This window comes from Somniosus microcephalus, chromosome 30 (assembly GCF_052327205.1).
Source record: "Somniosus microcephalus isolate GS21.2 chromosome 30, FLI_Smic_1.0, whole genome shotgun sequence".
Lineage (NCBI taxonomy): Eukaryota > Metazoa > Chordata > Chondrichthyes > Squaliformes > Somniosidae > Somniosus > Somniosus microcephalus.
In genome coordinates this window covers 22,201,198-22,222,032 of record NC_141016.1, presented here as the reverse complement: position 1 = coordinate 22,222,032, position 20,835 = coordinate 22,201,198, and the positions used below count along the sequence as shown (strand labels likewise).

Below are 20,835 nucleotides of genomic sequence, written 5' to 3'. Positions count from 1 at the left end.
TTGACCATTTCCTTCCTGTGTACAGTACTTTACATTTGTCTGTCTTTTAGCTGCTGTTTTTTTCTGTCCACGTACTTACTTTGTCTGACTTATGTTGTAGCTCCCATGCTGCCTCTTCAGATTTAACCGCCCCTTCTAGTTTGATACTGTCTGCGAATTTGACCAAAGAAAGAAAGGGGGCTAAATTCGGTTGATTGGCGCCTCCTGTAATAACGGGGCGCAAACCAACTAGCGCCCGGGCGCGGCGCCGCTAACACCTCCCGCGAAATTCAGCGGGAGGTTAGCAGCGGCGCTAACCATTAACTATGTCTGATGGGATCAGGGGGCCCTACCTGTGGCCGGGGCGATGCTAGTTAAAGGAGAGGTGGCGGGCAGCCATTTTTGTTGCTGGCCGCCTGCCAGCACCTGCCCCCATTGCTGTCCCCGGCCCCCGTGAAGCCCCCCCACCCCTGCGGGGTGCCGGCTGCTCTCCGTGAGCCCGACACTCCTCGAGTGCTGGGCTCTTTTGCCGGCACTCCTGATCCCTGGTGGCCCAGCTGGGCACCAGGACGTGCTGCGCCAGGCCCCTCCCCTTTAAGAAGGGGAAGGAAAGCCTGCAGTACCGCGGCATGATGTGCCGCAGTGCATGTGGCGCTGCGGCACATAGCGCCGCGGTTTTGGCTCACAGTGCCCCAAGAGGGACGCAGGGCGCTTCCAGTAGCACCCCTCCTCCCTCTTGGGGTGCTACCTGGGAAAATCAGCTGCGGGGGCGCTAACTTTTTCGGGGCGTTAAAATTAGCACCCTGGTGAAGTTAGCGCCCCAAAGAGGCCGCTACCGAATTTTTACCCAAAGACTTGCATTTCTATAGCGCCTTTCACAACCACCGGACGTCCCAAAGTGCTTTACAGCCAACGAAGTACTTTTTGAAGTGTATTCACTGTTGTAATGTAGGAAACACGGCAGCCAATTTGCGCACAGCAAGCTGCCACAAACATCAATGTGATAATGACCAGATCTGTTTTACTGATGTTTGATTGAGGGATAAGTATTGGCCCCAGGACATCGGGGAGAACTCCCCCTGCTCTTCTTCAAAATAGTGCCGTGGGATCTTTTACGTCCACCTGAGAGAGCAGACGGGGCCTCGGTTTAATGTCTCATCCGAAAGACCGCTCCCTCAGCACCGCACTGGAGTGTCAGCCTAGATTTTTGAGCTCAAGTCTCTGGAGTGGGACTTGAACCCACAACCTTCTGACTCAGAGGCGAGGGTGCTGCCCACCAGTTTGCATTGACGTTCTGAATCTGTCACTAATGTAAATTAGAAAGAGTAGGGGGTCTAATGCTAAATCCTGTGGCACTCCACTCACTACAACACCCTCACCCCACCTCAGCATAACTGCTCTTACAAGTAGCCACTGCTTTCTTTTCATATATTGTCACTGCTTCAAGCTTAAACAGTCGCCTTTCATGCAGAACTTTGGAAGTACAGCATGTCATTCCCTTAAAAAAGCCCAGGGGGTAGTTGGGAATGATCTTCCTCTTCTAAATTCATGTTGGCTGCTGCTTATTACTGCGCACATAATCCTTCAATTTACTCTTGATAACTGGTTCCATTTCTTCGCTTCTACGGAGGTCAGACTAATCGATCTGTTCCTCTCTGTGTCTGTTTTGTCTCCTTTTCTGAAAATGAGAAGCATATTCGTCTGTTTCCAATCTTTTGCGACCTCACCAGTGGACATTAATTCCTTCCTAATCACTGTCAGTGGCTCGAAAATCTCACCTTTTAGTACTCAGGGTTAAATACCATCCAATGCTGGGGATTTATTTCTTTTGGGCTGTTGTAGTCTGTCTAGGACTTGCAAATCATTTACAACAACAACTTTTATTCATATAGCGCCTTTAACGTAGTAAAACGTCCCAAGGCGCTGCACAGGAGTATTTTAAGACAAAAAATTTGACACCGAGCCACATAAGGAGAAATTAGGGCAGGTAAGAGGTGGGTTTTAAGGAGCGTTTTAAAGGAGGAAAGAGAGGTAGCGAGGCGGAGAGGTTTAGGCAGGGAATTCCAGAGCTTAGGGCCCAGGCAACAGAAGGCACGGCCGCCAATGGTTGAGCGATTATAATCAGGGATCCTCAAGAGGGCAGAATTAGAGGAGCGCAGATATCTCGGGGGGGTTTTGGGACTGGAGGAGGTTACAGAGATAGGGAGGGGCGAGGCCATGGAGGGATTTGAAAACAAGGAGGAGAATTTTGAAATTGAGGCGCTGCTTAACCGGGAGCCAATGTAGGTCAGCGAGCACAGGGGTGATGGGTGAACGGGACTTGGTGCGAGTTAGGACATGGGTAGCCGAGTTTTGGATCACCTCAAGTTTACGGAGGGTAGAATGTGGGAGGCCAGCCAGGAGTGCATTGGAATAGTCAAGTCTAGAGGTAACAAAGGCATGGATGAGGGTTTCAGCAGCGGATGAGCTGAGGCAAGGGCGGAGACGGGCGATGTTACGGAGGTGGAAATAGGCGGTCTTTGTTATGCTGCGGATATGTGGTCGGAAGCTCATTTCAGGGTCAAATATGACACCAAGGTTGCGAACAGTCTGGTTCAGCCTCAGACAGATGTTAGGGAGAGGGATGGAGTCAGTGGCTAGGGAACGGAGTTTGTGGCGGGGACCGAAAACAATGGCTTCGGTCTTCCCAATATTTAATTGGAGAAAATTTCTGCTCATCCAGAACTGGATGTCGGACAAGCGGTCTGACAATTTAGACACCGTGGAGGGGTCGAGAGAAGTGGTAGTGAGGCAGAGCTGGGTGTCGTCAGCGTACATGTGGAAACTGACGCTGTGTTTTCGGATGATGTCGCCAAGGGGCAACATGTAGATGAGAAATAGGAGGGGGCCAAGGAGAGATCCTCGGGAGACACCAGAGGTAACGATGCGGGAGTGGGAAGAGAAGCCATTGCAGGTGATTCTCTGGTTACGATTAGATAGATAAGAATGGAACCAGGCGAGTGCAGTCCCACACAGCTGGATGATGGTGGAGAGGTGTTGGAGAAGGATGGAGTGGTCAACCGTGTCAAAGGCTGCAGACCGGTCGAGAAGGACGAGGAGGGATAGTTTACCTTTGTCACAGTCACAAAGGATGTCATTTGTGACTTTGATGAGAGCCATTTCGGTACTGTGGCAAGGGCGGAAACCTGATTGGAGGGATTCAAACATGGAACTGCGGGAAAGATGGGCTCGGATTTGGGAGGCAACAACACGTTCAAGGACTTTGGAGAGGAAAGGGAGGTTGGAGATGGGGCGGTAGTTTGCAAGGACGGAGGGATCATGGTTTGGTTTTTTGAGGAGAGGGGTGAGACAGCAGATTTGAGGGAGAGGGGGACAGTACCTGAGGAGAGAGAACCGTTAACAATATCTGCTAACATGGGAGCCAGAAAAGGAAGTTGGGTGGTCAGCAGTTTGGTGGGAATAGGGTCGAGGGAGCAGGAAGTGGGTCTCATGGACAAGATTAGCGTGGAGAGGTCATGAGGGGAGATCGGAGAGAAACTGGAGAAAGATGTGAGTTCAGGGCTCGGGCAGGGGGGACCCTTAGAGGAAGTTTGGCCCGGTGGGCTAGGGGAAAGAAGGGAAGTGGCAGAGACAACTGAACGGATGGTCTCAATCTTAGAGACAAAGAAGTCCATGAGCTCCTCACATTTGTTATCAGAGGTGAGAGTGGAGGAGACAGGGGAGAGGGGTTTAAGAAGACAGTTAGCAGTGGAGAATAGGAGCCGGGGTTTATCTTTGCATTCCAGAATGATTCTGGAATAGTGAGCAATTTTGGCAGACAAGAGCAAGACCCAATAATGCTTTATGTGGTCCAGCCAGATCTGGCGGTGAATGGCTAAACCAGTTCTCCGCCATATCCGTTCAAGTCTGCATCCCTTGGACTTAAGGGAGTGAAGATGAGAGCCGTACCAGGGGGAGCGGCCAGGGTGAGAGAGAGTAATTGTTTTAATAGGGACTGGGGCATCCAAGGTGGTGGTGAGGGTGTGGTTGAGCAGATCAGTAGCTGCAGAAATGTCATGGTGAGTGGAGGATCAGAGGCTGGACAGTTGGGATTTCATAAGTGCAGTTGTGTATGCAGAAATCATTAATTCTATTTGGATTATCAGAGTTTAGAGTTTAGCATGTCTTCCCTAGTGACTAGTTGTAAGAGTAATCATTTGGCATCTCATGCTCATCCGTAAGATATGTAACTAGAATTTGCCCAAGAATCACTCCCAAACTTGCTGTTTCATGGTCTGCTTACGTGTTGCAATCCCTTCTCATGCCTTATATCGGGGGCAATGCAATAGCGCAACTCAGATACAGCCAGCGGCCATCATAAAAGTGATAACTGTCATGTAATGGACTTGTTGATAGTTGGCCTATGGCGATGAGATTTCAGCATTAGTTGGATTTAAATTAAAATGAAAACTGTTTGTTTTCTCAATGCTTTACAAACATAATTTAAATAAATAGCATATTTGGAAAGTGTGGGCTATCCTTTCCAGAGTGCACTGCCCAAAGAATAGCATCACTCTGGTGCTGAACAGATCGAAGCTAGGATTCTTTCTGAGATAATCTAGCCGGAGTCCGGACTTGGGACAGTGATTTTGTTCCTGAGCAAAGGGGCTTGAAATTCGGCTCCTTTGCACCTGCCATTAGCGCCTCCAGGGGGCGCTAACAGGCGCAAAGAGTTTATCGTCCAGGAGTGGGGTGGGGGGGGGGGGGGCAGTGTAAAAAGCACCTCCCGAGAGATTTGGCGGGATGTTGCTGAGGCACTACCCGATAGCGCCGCGATCCCATAGCGACCCGCAGCAGAAATTGTCAGCGCCAGCCATACGGGTCGCGAACTGAGCCAAACTCTGCCTCGCGGGGCAGTAGTTAAAGGGGAGGTGCGGTGGCGACCCGCGCTGCCATTTTCTTTTTTTTGGCTGACCTCCAGGTCGGTCCTCCGTTGTGGGCCGCGGCATGGTCCTGGTGGTCTAGTGTGGGGCCATCGGAGGCCCTGCAGTGTGCGGAGTGGCCCCCTCCTTTAACCGACATCGCCTCGATTATCGCCCCACCAGGAAGGCGAATTTAGTGGCCGGGGTGGTACTTCCCCGCCGGGTGCTAAATGTCCGGCCTTAACCGAATTTTGCCCCCACTGTCTCTCCCACCAATTGCCCCTCAACCCACCGTACCCTACAGATCAGGTACTCTTTCTTCCCTTGTCTAACTCGATCGGATCTTCATTACCAGAACTATGATCTACACAAGGAAGCCAAACATTTGCTAAAGTTTAGAACTTGCTAGCTCAACTATTGGTCTCAATAGCCTTAGTAACTGTCGTCCCACTCGGAGTTACGTTCCCAGCGAAGATAAATTAGAGGGATTCTGCCAGTCAAGATTGCAGGATAAGCACAAATAGTTATTAATTTTCTTCAGCTTTACTGTGCAGTTTTAGCCTACTTAAAGTACATTTACACCACTCGTTCTGACCATAGGCTTGGCATTGGTGACATTAATCTTTTGTGTCTTGCTCTTGCTACTTATGTATATGGTATTCTACATGTGGTTTCGATATGCTTCAAATACAGTCATAGCAACCCAGCAAAACCACTGCTTGCTGTTTGCACCCTCAATGGTGTAATGATCAGTAACCTGTCATTCTGGAATGGTACACTAGGTGGTGCTGTATGTCCATAAGAGTGGGCTACCCACGATGCACTAGGCTACCCACAAGGCAGCAGTCAAGATGGATGCCTCTACAGATACTGTACCTAGTCCACATGTGTTCAATAAAGTGTCTAGCAAAAGCTAGCTGTTCTTAATAAAAATGACTAGTTATTAATGAACATAACATGGTACCAGGATTGGCAAGATCTGCTGAATATTGTGCAACGCGACATGGAAAATTTGAAGCCACCAGAGTGTTTGAAACTCACAGGAAATATCGACTACAATTGGCAGACTTTTAAACAACAATTCGAACTCTACACTGCTGCCTTGTGGGTAGCCTAGTGCATCGTGGGTAGCCCACTCTTATATACAAACAGCACCACCTAGTATACCATTCCAGAATGACAGGTTACTGATCATTACAAATGGTTCCATCATAAATGGTGGCCAGTGCTTCAAATAAAGTTGCTGAACAATGGCATAGAAAAGGTTCATTAAATAGGAGTAAATTTAATTGGGCTTTAATCACTCGCCTGGCAGATTCCTTCCATTCCAGTTCATCTCCATCATGCTGCAGGGTATCCATCTCTGTGAAAAGTGTTGGAGTTGGGCCATCGTCCTCTTCTCCAAGAATGTATCTCAGACGTTCAGCAGCAGGGGACACTGCGGCACAACAGAGGTAACAACAAAACGCATCACATTGCAGTAACATCCTGCCTGAATGAGGCTAGCAAGTATTACATGGGGGCCCAGTATGAAACCATTACCTCAACACGCCGTTGAAGGTGAGCCTGCTCTTGGCTCTTTCCATGGACTTCTCCAATCAAGTTGGGGTTCAAATATTAAATTCATGGCCCCCCCCCCCCCCGCTTCTCTTCTCTCTTAGGCAGTCCTTTGGAACCGAGGATGATTCGCTTCTACACTAAAAATGAGTTCTCAGGTGACTGATGAGTCCAATGCGGGACCTACAGTCTCTGTCACAGGTGGGGCAGACGGTGGTTGAAGGGGCAGGTGGGTGGGGTGTGTGGGTTGACGTGCGCTCCTTGCGCTGCTTGCGCTGTTTCCTTGCGCTTCACATACAGGACCACTCACTTTTTTGACGACTTTGTTCTTTATACGCCACTCAAAGTGCAGAATGAAGATATTGCTGTCAGGGTCCATTAGTAGAAAATGGCTACACCCCCCCCCCAAACACAAGTGACATAGTGAGCAAACAGAACAGTGCACATAACCTGCTTTAGATCCTGGCCAAATTAGAAGTCCTTCCCATTTACTGGTACCAAGAAATCTTGAAATGCCTTGCACTGCTCTGACTGCGCCTCTGAACATTCCATTAATTTTTTTTTTGACACTGTCAACTGCAATACTCCAGTCACTGTGTCTCTGGCAGACTGACACACAAAGGAAAGGACAGGAGCCCAAGGACACAAGGCAGTAAAGTGGCACTGAAGAGGAGCTACATCTCCACAGGCTGTGTCTTCTGGAGTTCGGCAATATCCTACCTTTGGCTCCTGGAGTCAATGCAACTGTACTGTAAGCCAAAACTCCTCCGTGCCCCGCAGAGGTAGCAGAGCAGCGGGTTTCTAACCTGAATTCGGGGTCCGTGACTGCCTGGCAGTGGGGTATCTGAATAACAGCCTCTGCCATCTGCCTTTTGCAGAGTTGGCTTCGTCTTTTCGCAGTTTTTGCGGTGTGGCGCGGCTGACGGTCCCTTCGCTGTGCAAGAATTGTGGTTCATTCGGAGAAACCAGAATGTCTTTCCACGTATGACCTCAAGTGATCGCAGCCCTCACTGCTGTTCTAAATCACTCTGCGGTCAACTCTTACCCCCAACAGCCCTGCTCCTTCACCTGGCACCTTCCCGTGCAAGCGCAGGAGATGCAACGCCTGCCCTTTTACCTCCTCCCTTCCCACTGTCCAGGGCCCCAAACACCCCTTCCAGGTGAAACAGCGATTTACTTGTGCTTCTTGCAGTTTAATATACTCTACATTGGGGAGACCAAACGCAGACTGGGTGACCGCTTTGCGGAACACCTCCGTTCAGTCCGTAAGGGTGACCCTGAGCTTCCGGTCGCCTGTCACTTTAATTCACCGCTCCATTCCCACTCTGATCTCTCTGTCCTCGGGCTATTGCATTGTTCCAATGAAGCTCAACGTAAGCTCGAGGAACAGCACCTCATCTTTCGATTAGGCGCTTTACAGCCTTCTGGACTCAACATCGAGTTCAACAATTTCAGATCATAATCCCTGCCCCCATTTTTCATGCAGTATGATTTTGCCATTCCCATTTGCAACATTTTCACAGTATGTTCTTTCAATTCCTTCCTCCCCTCCTAAACGCCCCCATCCCTGTCTCTGCACCTGCTTAATATCTGTTACATCTCCAGCTTTTTCCAGTTCTGATGAAGGGTCCCAGACCTGAAACGTTAACTCTGTTTCTCTCTCCATGGATGCTGCCTGGCCTGCTGTGTATTTCCAGCATTTTCTGCTGTTATTTCGGATTTCCAGCATCCGCAGTATTTTGCTATTATCTTACCCCAGGTCTCTTTGTTGGCCTGTGATGGGTAACACTGCCCGGTGCCAACACTCTAACCCCATCACTCTGCACTTGTGCACACTAAAGGGCATCTGCCACACACAATGCCATTCTCCTACCTTATTTAAATTCACCTGAAACATACTGAATTGATCTGAATTATTAATCGCTATGCAGCATTTTTGAGTCATCGGTTAATTTACAAATAGTTCCATTAATGCCCTCATCCAAATCAGGAATGAATAGCAACTGTCCCAGCATGAAGCCTTGTCGTGACCAGGTCCCATTCAAACCCTGCCCCTTGATGATAACCCTCTGCTTACAAGATTTCAACAAAATTCCTATCCAGCATAATATCTGTCCTCTAATCCCATAATAAGCTTCCATGAGTCACTTTATTGAAGGCTTTTTTTGGAAATCAAGGTATACGGCATCAGCAGGATGCCAAAATACACTATTTTGATCATCATTTCATTAAAGAGGTCAATTAGGTTAGTGAGGTGGGACTTACAGTGCACTGTAGGGAATCCTTACTAACTATCAAACTCTCCAAGTGATCAGCAATCACATATAATGCTTTCCAACAGTTCCCTACACCCTATGTCAAACTGATGGGCCTATAATTGCCAGGGTCTGATTTCTTCCCCTTCTTAAATAACAGGACCACATCAGCCTTCTTCCAATCCATGGGAACGAGCCCAGATTTTCACGAGCTGATGGTTACACGAGTCGGTGGCTTACACATTCCTTTTTGGCCCAGATTCCATTTACCCCAGCGTTGAGCGTCTTAATCCTAGCCGAGAACCCCTTCTGAGGTTACTTCGACTGAAGCACTTCTTTCCTGTTCAGCTATCAAGTATTAGGGTCTTCATAGAAACATAGAAACATACATAGAAGATAGGAGCAGGAGTAGGCCATTCGGCCCCTCGAGTCTGTTCCGCCATTCAATGTGATCATGGCTGATCATCCAAACTCAGTACCCTGTCCCTGCCTTCTCCCCACATCCCTTGATCCCTTTAGCCTTAAGAAATATATCCAACTCCTTCTTGAATATATTTAATGAATTGGCCTCAACTGCCTTCTGTGGTAGAGAATTCCACAGGTTCACCGCTCTCTGGGTGAAGAAATTCCTCCTCATCTCTGTCCTAAATGGCTTACCCCTTATCTTTAGACTGTGGCCCCTGGTCCTGGACTCCCCCGCCATCGGGAACATCCTTCCTGCATCTAGTCTGTCTAGTCCTGTTAGAATTTTATAAGTTTCAGTGAGATCCCCTCTCATTCTTCTAAACTCCAGCGAGTTTCACTTCAGAAGTGAAAACTGTTGCAAAGTACCTATTTAAATCATCAGTCATATACTTGGTCTCACACCCAACCTGACCTAATAAATCCCTCAGAGGACCAATGTGGCCTTTGATTGATTCCTCACTTCGAACATAACTGGAAAATACTTTACCATCACTGCTACAGTTAATCCACTATCATTTTTTAGCATCTCTAATACTGGCCTTCATTGTCCTTAGCTGGTTTTGTTTGTGCCGCTCTCTACTTTCCTGGCACCTACTGGTGACCCTGGTTTCACTCCACCTTGGTTCAGGGCACCATTTAGCTCCGATACTTCACTTCAGTTTTCCATTAGTTTACCAGCGTATGTTGTGCTTCTGCTCATCGAAGTTAATCCAATTAAATAGAGTTTTAATTCGATTAACCATCGCTTTGCTCCCCGGCATGAATCAAATGAAAGTTCTGGCTTCACCCGCCCTGAGCTTAAAGGCCGACATTTACAATGCTGCCATGTCCTCATTCCCATCATTTACCGATCATTTCCAAGACTGCTGGTTCTTCTAAACTCTCTGACTGAAAAGCAATTGTAACTAATTCTTCTGGGCAGGAATTCCAGTTGCCATGGTTACTAACCAATCCTACAACTCAATGCCTGCTCGTAAAATGCTCTTAAAGTGGTGATGGAGGACAAGTCAAATCCTGGCTGCTCCACAAGCTCGAAGCGTTCGATCCCCCCCACCACCCCCCCGCCCTTTGCAAATTAATTGCAATGCCTGCGAGCTTTCACGTGACTTCTCATTTCTTTTCATTGTATCTTTAGGCATACTCGTGCCATCAGCACGTCGTGCCCTCCGCCAGTAACAAACTGGGGACCACGGTGTCGAACCGATTAGGTGATATCGGCCCCTCGAAGTAGGGCCCAAGCCTACTTTGTTACTGATGAACTGGCACAACCCCCAACCCTCCCGACCTTCTCTCCTCCCCCCCCCCTCGCTGGCTCGATGTGAGGTTCACTTCCGCAGACACTGGCAGTCTTTAGCTTCTTTGCCCAAGTGCCACGCTTGATGTGACAGTGAGTGTTGGCAGGCTTCAACCATTGGTAGGTGGCACAGCTGAGCCTGAACTTGATCTTCACACACGCAGGTTCTCAGTTGGGCGGCAGCAGTCTACATGAATTGATTGACCTGTACCATCGGCAGTGGCGGTGGAGGGGGGTGATGGGGTATGGGGGGAGGTCAGTGGTCTTGTCGTAGTTGCTGTCCTATATATACCCCTTGACTAGTTACCGCATTGCTTAAAATTGGCTTTGGTTCCTCACCCAGTGAGTTGACCCGAGACAAGTTACTTCCCCACTTACGGGGAACATTAGTAGCTGAGTCACACCAGCCTGCTCCCATGCTCCTTCTTGCAGCTGATTCGAACGTTTCGGTGACCAGTAAGTAGATTGGCTTCTCGCCTTCTTAGCTGGGCAAAAATGGATCCACCAGATTATTCCACAGCCACAAATTGTGCCTTTTTAAAAAAAAAAAGGAGCATCAAATTGTAAACGGTTTGTCCCCTTAAAATCTGAGTTGTATCCAAATTCACGTTCAGGAATGGCCATCGGTGTTGACAACCTGGCACACAACCTCTCTGTAAAGATGAAAAGTATAAACCATTCTCTGTCCATTTGCAAAGCCAAATACTGTGAAGTCAAATTCAAGAGCAAAGACTCAATATTTTTTTTTGCAAAGGCCCGGTTATGTTCCTTACTTTGATGAAGAAATGTTACTGCAGTCTACAAAGTGTTAACAGCACAGCAGTGTGAAACAAAATGAATTACATCAGTGGTAACAAGACAAACACGCCAATGCTGGCCTCAAAAAGCAAATGACAAATCGACAACAAAAGCCCTGGTTTCAAGCCTACCTGGTTCACTCGCATTCATTCTGTCACACACTTTAACAGCAGGCCCGTCTGTGCTCGGGGTAACTTGCTCCAGCCTTACAGAGTGTGTCAAAGCCTGCTGCACAGAGCCGCTTGCCCTGGAGATTAAATGGAATAGCACGCCCTTTGCTGAGTTGAGTCCTATTGATGATTATGCCAAACCCGGTAGAGCTTACCCATTTCAATTCTGAGAAAGCTTTGACCTTAACTATTCCCGAACTTTTTCTAAAAGGCTCTCCTGTGCATCAATAAAAATGGCCCCCCTAAACACACTGCATTAAAATGGCCCCCTTACCTTTGACATGGTTTTGGTGATACTTTGTAAGGAGCTGAAGCTGATGTTTGGCAAATGGTGAATGTTTCATCCTTTCTGGCCCAGGCAGAACAATGCTGTCCTTTCAGCATAGACAAAAAGATGGGACTTTCCTCAAGGCAACTAGTGCTCAGGACGGCACCTTGAGGAAGGAGAACTTTTCAGACACTTTTCATTCCCTCAAGAGGGATGGGACTTGCTAACCCCCTTCTCCCTTCAACGTTTTGCAGCTTTAAATTTATTTCAATTATCCCACTTTCATTTCGAGAACATCATAAATTCTGTGGGGCAGCTGGCACTCCAGGACATGTCTGAAATTCAGCATGGGAGGGCGAGGGAGAAGAAAGGAGTAACCCTTCCAGGGAGCTGAAACCATAGGCCATGTGTGAATTTGCATTATAGCAGATTGAGGGGTACGGTAACATAGTGGTAATATTACTGGGCTAGTAATCCAGAAACTTGGACGACTGATCTGTGCGATGCAAGTTCAAATCCCACCACAGGAATTTAAATTCAGTTAATTAAATAAATCTAGAATAAAAAGCTAGTATCAATATATGGTGACCATGAAACTACCAGATTGTCATAAAAACCCATCTGGTTCACTAATGCCCCTTTAGAGTAAGAGTATCTGCCACCCTTACCTGGTCTGGCCTATAGATGACTCCAAACCCACAGCAATGTGGTTGACTCTTAACTGCCCACAGAAATGGTGGCTTGCCACCCCCCTCTCAAGGGCAATTAGGAATGGCCAATAAATGCTGGCCTTGCCCAGCGACACTCACATCCTGTGAATGAACAGGGGGAAAAAAAGCTTATTGCTGGGTGGGAATAGAACTGACCCTGACTGAGATCGACAGATTTTTTTGGTTGGGTGAATGTATCAAGGGGCATGGCAAGGAGTTAGATATATTTCTTAAGGCTAAAGGGATCAAGGGATATGGGGAGAAGGCAGGAACAGGGTACTGAATTTGGATGATCAGCCATGATCTCATTGAATGGCGGAGCAGGCTCGAGGGGCCGAATGGCCTACTCCTGCTCCTATCTTCTATGTTTCTATGGCGAGGAGGCAGGTAAATGGGGTTGAGGTACAGATCAGCAATTGAATGGGGCAACAGGCTCGAGGGGCCGAATGGCCTACTCCTGCTCCTATCTTCTATGTTTCTATGGCGAGGAGGCAGGTAAATGGGGTTGAGGTACAGATCAGCAATTGAATGGGGCAACAGGCTCGAGGGGCTGAATGGCCTCCTCCTGTTCCTATGCACTCCATAATTGTGTTTCTGCTGGTAAACATTTCACCACCAGACAGATTAAAAGTGCAGGCAGGCTGCAGTGAGTTCCTTTATTTATGTATTGGCAGTTTAGGATCCTTGCAGGGTGTAAAATATTCCCTGGCCAGGCCCATAGAATGGCAACAGTTAACAGATTAGCATTTGCAATGCTGAGAGCTATTTGTACCTTGAATCCCGACTGCAAACAATGTGCCTTTAGTTCCTTGCGACTGTCTATGCTTTCAGATTCTGGCACTGAGTACACAGCAATCCCAATGTCCTTTGTACACAATCATCGGAAGCTAACCTGGAAGCCGGTTTTGACCCCTGTGTGACCCCGGTAAGCAGTCGAGCCACAAGTGGCATGCGGCAGTAACTGAGATCAAGCGAAGTGTCGGAGCTATTACTCAGATCTTGCGACAACATTGGAGACAAGTACAAAAAGTCTAAATTAAGTAACTAATGGGTCGGGATCGGCTACTGTGGAATTTCTTTTTGCAGCCTTTCAGCCCTGACTGTAAACTGGAGCCGTGCACAGGATTACATTCCATCGGATATACGGCACAGAAACAGGCCATTCGGCCCAACCAGTCCATGCCGGCGTTTATGCTCCACTCGAGCCTCCTCCCATCTTTCCTCATCGAAATCTATCAGCATAACCCTCGATTCTCTTCTCCCTCATATCCCCTTGTCCAGCCTCCCCCTAAATACATCTATACTATTCGCTTCAACCACTCCCTGTGGCAGCGAGTTCCACATTCTCATCACTCTCTGGGTAAAGAGGTTTCTTCTGAATTCCCTGTTGGATTTCTTAGTGACTATTGTTGCGTCTGTGTATAATAAGACACAGACTGCGGAGAACGGTACAACAGGTGTTTACTCAACGTGGCTCACACTGCAACTGATCTGTACAGATTACTACTCAGTGCTATATACAGGTGTGGTCACTGCCGGTACTACAGTATACATGAGCTGTAAAACATAGTTCCCCCCTTAAAGGTATATACATTACAATTCCTCCCCTTTTAGATTAATAGTACCATAACACTCATTTAACAATTAAATATCAAACTAATTACAATTAACACTTTTAACATGCAACATTAGCTGAAAATAGTCTATTTATATATTCAGTCTTTGGGGAGGCTTCCTGATCGTTTCTGGATAGTGCCTTTCCCGAGTGTCTTGCTCTTAGTGCGGAGGCGCTTCTGGCCCCCTGTCGTCGGTTGGTTCATCAGCTTCCGATGCTACTGTTTCTGGGGTAGATGCGACCTGTACGTCGGGTTCATCACCAGGTACGTATGGGCGAGGCATGGGGTTGACTTGTTCCTGTGACTCTAGGATCTGGTCAGCATGGCGTCTCACGATGCTCTCCCCAACGTCCACTGTGTACATTAGTGGGCTCTGCCGTGTGCATATCGTTCCTGGCTGCCATTTTTCTGTTCGGTAGTCGCGAGCCAAGACTGGTTGCCCTACATTGAAGCTCCTTGTTGGCTTCTCATGGATGTGCTGGAATTGCTTACTCTCAACATCTCTTTGTACATTTGGTCTGTGCAAATCCAGGCGAGATCTTAACCTTCAGTTAAAGAACATCATGGCTGGGGCCTGGTTGGTGACTGCATGTGTCGCATTCCGGTAGGCGAACAGGAAATTGTTTACCTTGTGCTGCAGTGGAATGTTGTCATTGTACATAGCCTTTATTGCCTTCTTAAAGGTTTGTACGAACCTCTCAGCCAATCCATTTGTGGCTGGATGATACGGGGCGGATGTGTAATGCCTTACCCCATTCTTTTTCAAGAACCTCCGGAACTCTTCGGACACAAACTGTGGTTCGCTGTCGGAGCAAATCTGTTCTGGCAAGCCATTCCTGGCAAAAATGGTCCGTAGGACTGCAATAGTTTTCTCCGTGGTGGTGGAGGACATTTTGATGACCTCAGGCCATTTCGAGTGCGCATCCACGGCTATTAAAAACATTGAGTCCATGAATAGACCAGCAAAATCAATATGCACCCGTGGCCATGGAGATGAGGGCCACTCCCATGGGTGTAGAGGGGCCTGTGGTGGTGCATTTTGGACTTTCTGGCATCCTGAGCAGCTCTTGGTCAGGTCCTCGAGTTGTTTATCGATTCCCGGCCACCACACATAAGCCCTGGCTAGGCTTTTCATTTTTACCCCTCCCAGATGACCCTCATGAAGCTCATTGAGCACTCTATCCCTTAACTTGGGTGGAAGTACCACTCGGGATCCACACATCAAGGTCCCCCGGCACACTGACAGCTGTTCTCTCCTTGTCAAGAATGCTGGCAACAGTGAGTCGCCATGTGCTGGCCATCCCTTCACCGTCAAATCATATACCCGAGACAGTGTCGGGTCATTTCGGGTTTCCTTTTCGATACAAGCGTTAGTTACCGGTAGGTATTCAACTATAGTCGAATGAAATATTTCGACAGGATCCACTGCTGGTGCTTCCTCCGCAGTAGGCAGTGGCAGGCGTGATAGCCCATCAGCATTTCCATGCTGTTTTGTGCCCTTATATTCAATCTCATAGTGGTGCGCCCCTAGAAAAAGTGACCATCTTTGTAGTCGTTGCGCAGTCATCACCGGAACGCCCTTCTTCGGATTAAAAATGGAGACAAGAGGCTGGTGATCAGTCAGCAAGGTGAATTTCTGCCCGTGCAGATAGTGATTGAACTTTTTCACTCCCCACACTAGGCTGAGAGCCTCCCTGTCAATCTGGGCGTAGTTACGCTCGGCTGAGGTTAGTGATCGTGACGCAAAAGCTATTGGCCTCTCTGAGCCGTCCGAGAATTTGTGCGACAGCACCGCTCCAATGCCATAGGGTGACGCATCACATGCCAACCGAATTGGTAATGCCGGGTTGTAATGGGCCAATACCTCTTTCGATGTGATTAGTGTTTTGCTCTTCTAGAAAGCTCGTCTACATTCGTCACTCCACTTCCATGGCACCCCAGTTTGCAGTAGGATGTTCAGTGGGTGTAGTATTGTAGACAAATTTGGCAAGAACTTATGGTAGTAGTTTACCAGCCCGAGGAACGACCTCAGTTCTGACACATTTTCCGGTGCTGGAGCCTTGACCACTGCCTCAATCTTCTCTGGGGACTTATGTAACCCCTCTTTATCGATAACGTGGCCACAATACGAGATCTGTTTTCTGAAAAACTCGCATTTTGGGCGGCTAGCTCGGAGCCCATATTCCTGCAATCTAGTGATCACCACTGTCATTTTCGCCCATGACCAGGATGTCGTCCAAATAACACTGGGTCCCTGGGATCCCTTGCAGGACGTGTTCCATTGTCCTCTGCCAAATAGCCGGAGCTGATGCTACCCCGAATACCAGCCAGTTGTATTGGTAGAGACCTTTTTGGGTGTTGATTGTGAGGTATTGTTTTGATGCTTCTTCTACCTCCATTTGCAGATACGTCTGGGCCAGATCAATCTTAGTGAAGCGTTTCCCTCCAGATAGCGAGGCGAAAATATCTTCAATCCGCGGAAGTGGATATTGTACGGTGTGAAGGACCGGGTTCACTGTTACCTTAAAGTCCCCACAGATGCGAACCTTCCTTGGTTCCCCAGGCATGCTGCTCAACGACTTTTTCATCACAGGGACGATGGGTGTAGCCCACTCGCTCCAGTCTACCTTGGACAGTACAGCTGAACGTTCCAGACTCTCCAGCTCTGCTTCGACGGCTGGGCGGATTGCATAAGGTACTGGTCTGGACTTAAAACATTTTGGGCTTGCGTTTTCTTCAATTTTAATCGTCGCTGTCATGCCTTTTAGTGTTCCGAGTTCTTGCTGGAACACTTCTTTCGCGTCAGTTAGGATCTTTGATAGTCGCCCAGGTGTGACGTCGTCATCCTTTTTGTCAGCCAGTCAGTGCCTGTATGGAATGCCAATACAGTTGTATTTTCCGGATCCATTCACGTCCCAGTAATGGTGGTCCTCCATCTTGCAATACATACAGGTCTAGTTTTGGTGTTTCCTTACCGTTATATATAACGGTCACCCTTATTTTTCCTTTGGGGTAGACTTTTTGCCCCGTGTACGTCTTCAAAATAATTTTTGTGTCTCTCAAGGGTATGTGTGAGAATAGCCGCTCGTAGTCCCCTCGGTTTATGACTGTTAGGGCTGATCCTGTGTCCAATTCCATCTTTACCTGGACTCCTGCTAACTTGAGAGTGACCCAAATGGTTCGGTGATCCTCCGTTGTGATCACATTATGTAGTTTCAGACAGCTCAGTTCCCTGCTTTCGGAGTCGTTATCACTCTTTTGTTCATCTGATCTATTCTCCGTCATCTTATGTACCTTCTTGTACTTTCCTTTGGTAGGTTTCTTATTGCTGGTTTTCTTTCCTGACCTGTAGACTCGTGCTATGTGTCCTACTTTCCCACACTGTCTGCACACTTTGTCTTTGAACCAGGTCGTGTGCTGTTCTGCCGCAGCGATATCACTTCTCTGTTCCATATGACATTTCGTTTGTGCCATATTCTTGCGGTCTCTGTTGTATCTCTGCAGCGCCCCGTGCTGCTGCTTCATATGATACCGCAATGCTGAAAGCCTTTTCCAGCGTAAGGTCCTTTTCAGATAAAAGCCGTTTCTGGGTTCCTTCACTTTGAAGCCCACACACAAACTTGTCCCTTAAGGTATCTGCCAGTCCCACTCCAAACTGGCAGTGTTTCGATAGTTTGCGCAGTTCTGTTAAATAATCAGCATTGCTTTCATCCTTATGCTGGTTCCGTTTGTGAAACTTGAATCTTTCTGCTATCAGCAGCGGTGTGGGGTTTAAATGTTCCTTTAGTATCGTTACTATGTCTTCAAAACTCTTTTCCATTGGCTTCGTTGGGGTTACTAGATTTCGTAATAAACCATACGTCTTTGCACCCATTAAATTTAACAATACCGACACTTTCTTGTCATCTGACACCTCATTTGCCTTGCAGTACACCTCTATTCGTTTGACATATGTAGCCGAATCTTTGACTTCATTGTCAAATGCGGTGATGCTGTCACTCTTCGGCATTTTGGGTGTGGTTTAAAATGGCGGCTCCCAATGGCTTAAAATGGCGTCTCCCGCGCTTTCCTTCCTGCCCCGCTGCTGCCAACGCCGCTCCCGGCGGTTCTCATGACAATGGCGGCACCCTGTAGGTTTCGCGCGCTTCTCCTGCGCTGCTGCCAACACCGCTCTCGGCGGTCCTTGTGGCAATGGCAGCGCCTCACGGGTTTCTGCGCATCTCTCTCTCCCTCTCTCCGACGCTGCTCGGCCCCTGAACACTGGCTGCGCCCTGTGCGCTCTGCCCTCTCTCTCTCTCCCCCGTCGACGCTGCTCGGCCCTTTGCTGTGCCGCTCGGTCGGGCTCTAGCCCGCCGCTGTCCGGGAAGGGTCTGCGCACTACCTGTTGCCAGCCCGTTTCGCTGGACCACCTCGACTGGAAAGCCAAGCCTGGCTCTTGACAGCCTCCCCCGCAATTCTCGAGTCTCTGCTGGATGACTGGGTGGTTGCCCGTGGTCGACGCCCGAGTCTCTGGCCTTGACCTCCAATCCACTGATCTCCAGGAACGAATCCCCGGGAGGTGATGCAGAGTTGCAGGTAGGTTCAAACCTGCCTCGTCGCCAATGTTGCATCCGTGCATAATAAGACACAGATTGCAGAGAACGGTACAACAGGTGTTTACTCAACGTGGCTCACACTGCAACTGATCTGTACAGATTACTACTCAGTGCTATATACAGGTGTGGTCACTGCCGGTACTGCAGTATACATGAGCTGTAAAACATAGTTCCCCCCTTAAAGGTATATACATTACAATATGTACATACAAACATACACACACAAACATATGTGCACATATACGTACACAAACATGCACACAAACACACACAAGAACCAGGGCTCCGGTTGATTTTCCCTACCTCAGGGATGCTGACGCTGTTCGTATTCAGCGTACGGTCACCCTAGATCACTTCAGCTAACTCAGCAACGACCAGGGATTAAACGTGGGTCCTTATTGTCTTAACTCACATGATCACAAGAGAAGAGATGATGGAAGCTACTCGGTCAATCTTAGTTCGCATATCCAGAGTAATAAAAAACGAGTTCTGTATTTTCTGTTATTATTTTGGATTTCCAGCATCCGTAGTATTTTGCTATCGTAATAAAAAACTTGCCTCCTCCCATCACCTCACCTCACCTGAGTGAATCTACAATTTCTTTCTCACACCTGCCTTTCAGCACATTTCATCCTATGTCCCCTTGTTCTAGTGTGTTGAGATATCTTGAGGTTGTGCTTCTCATTCACCTGGTCTCTGCTGTTAAGTATCTTCCATGAGTCATGGAACAATATTGTTCAGCAGCCGAGTACGCCATAGCAGTCAATCGGAGTTTTGAATCAATGGAACGGCTGTCCTAACTTAATGCACGCGACAATATAAAGATTCATTGGAGTTGTGAGCATTTGACAATTGGTAAATATCTCCACAATGCTGCGAATTGACAGCAAAAGCCAATTACCTATATTACCATTAAAAACAGCTATTGCTGGGAGTGTGGCAGGTTTTAATTTAAAGAAGCCATAACCCAGGTCAAACTGCGATCTACTTCAAGTTGTTGAAAAATGCTGCTATGAACATTCCAGTAATCTAAACAGATTGGTTTTAATTACTCTTAAAATTGTAACTTTTTTTTTCATTTTAGTTGAACACTTCATTAATTATCAAAATATTGGAGGTGGGGAAAAAAGTTGGAGGCGAGAGATCATGTGATGAAATCTCCAGGAACACGTCCAACCAGAGGTGGATGCCCGAGAGGAGCCTTGACATCTCTATGGTAATGTGAGAGAGCAAGAGAGCCCCAGGTGGGCAGAGGAAACGCTTCAAGGACACCCTCAAAGCCTCCTTGAAAAAGTATAACATCCCCACCGACACCTGGGAATCCCTGGCCCAAGACCGCACAAAGTGGAGGAGAAGCATCCGGGAAGGTGCCGAACACCTCGAGTCTCTTCGCCGGGAGCAAGCGGAAGCCAAGCGCAGGCAGCGCAAGGAGCGCACGTCAACCCAAGCACCCCACCCACCTGCCCCTTCAACCACCATCTGCCCCACCTGTGACAGAGACTGTAGGTCTCGCATTGGACTCATCAGTCACCTGCAAACTCATTTTTAATGTGGAAGCAAGTCGTCCTCGGTTTTGAGGGACTGCCCAAGAAGAAGAAGAATGTGTAAATGACCTACTGGTAATGTCGGCGCAGTCTGCAGCAGTGGGCACTTTGCCACCTCCTTCATCGGTATCGGATCTGTCTTGCCTCCTGGGGTACCATTCCTCCTCGCTGGATTTCTCACAGCTTGCCGAGAATTTCTTTCTCCGTCTCTTTCTCCTGTAGCCTTGGGGTGCAGGGATGCCAATATAGATTGCATTTTGATCTGGGCAAAAGAAATGCTTTGTGACTACAGACATAAGAGCATAAAAGAAATGAGAGCTGGAGTCGGCCATTTGGCCCCTCGAGCCTGCTCCGCCATTCAATAAGATCATGGCTGGTCTTCTACCTCAGCTCCACCTTCCTGCACTATCCCCATATCCCTTGATTCCCTTAGTTCCCAAAAATTTATCGACCTCTGTCTTGAGTACATGCAACGACTGAGCATCCACAGTATATCCCTCAACCAACACAACAAACACAGATAGGAAACTCTCTTTTAACCGGCACCTAAATATCTGGAAATCTCTCTTAACCGGCAAAATTTAGGAGTAGGTTCAGGTAAGTTTTACTATATATTAGTGGCCATGTAACCGGGGCTCCAGGAGCTGTGGCCGTGTAACCGGGTTTCCTGCACCTGTGGCCGT

General features: G+C 48.0%; 1 protein-coding gene across 1 annotated transcript in view; it reads right to left on the bottom strand.

The window, feature by feature from the left end:
- The window catches only part of LOC147098007 (electrogenic sodium bicarbonate cotransporter 4-like), a 156,410-nt gene that overhangs the window by 107,562 nt on the left and 28,013 nt on the right, over positions 1–20,835 (bottom strand). The window contains exons 3-4 of the mRNA XM_085971204.1: positions 20,226–20,414; positions 6,189–6,318 (exon numbers count right to left, since the gene is read on the bottom strand). Coding sequence (XP_085827330.1) covers positions 6,189–6,318; positions 20,226–20,414 — 319 coding nt within the window. The remainder of the gene's footprint in view (positions 1–6,188; positions 6,319–20,225; positions 20,415–20,835) is intronic.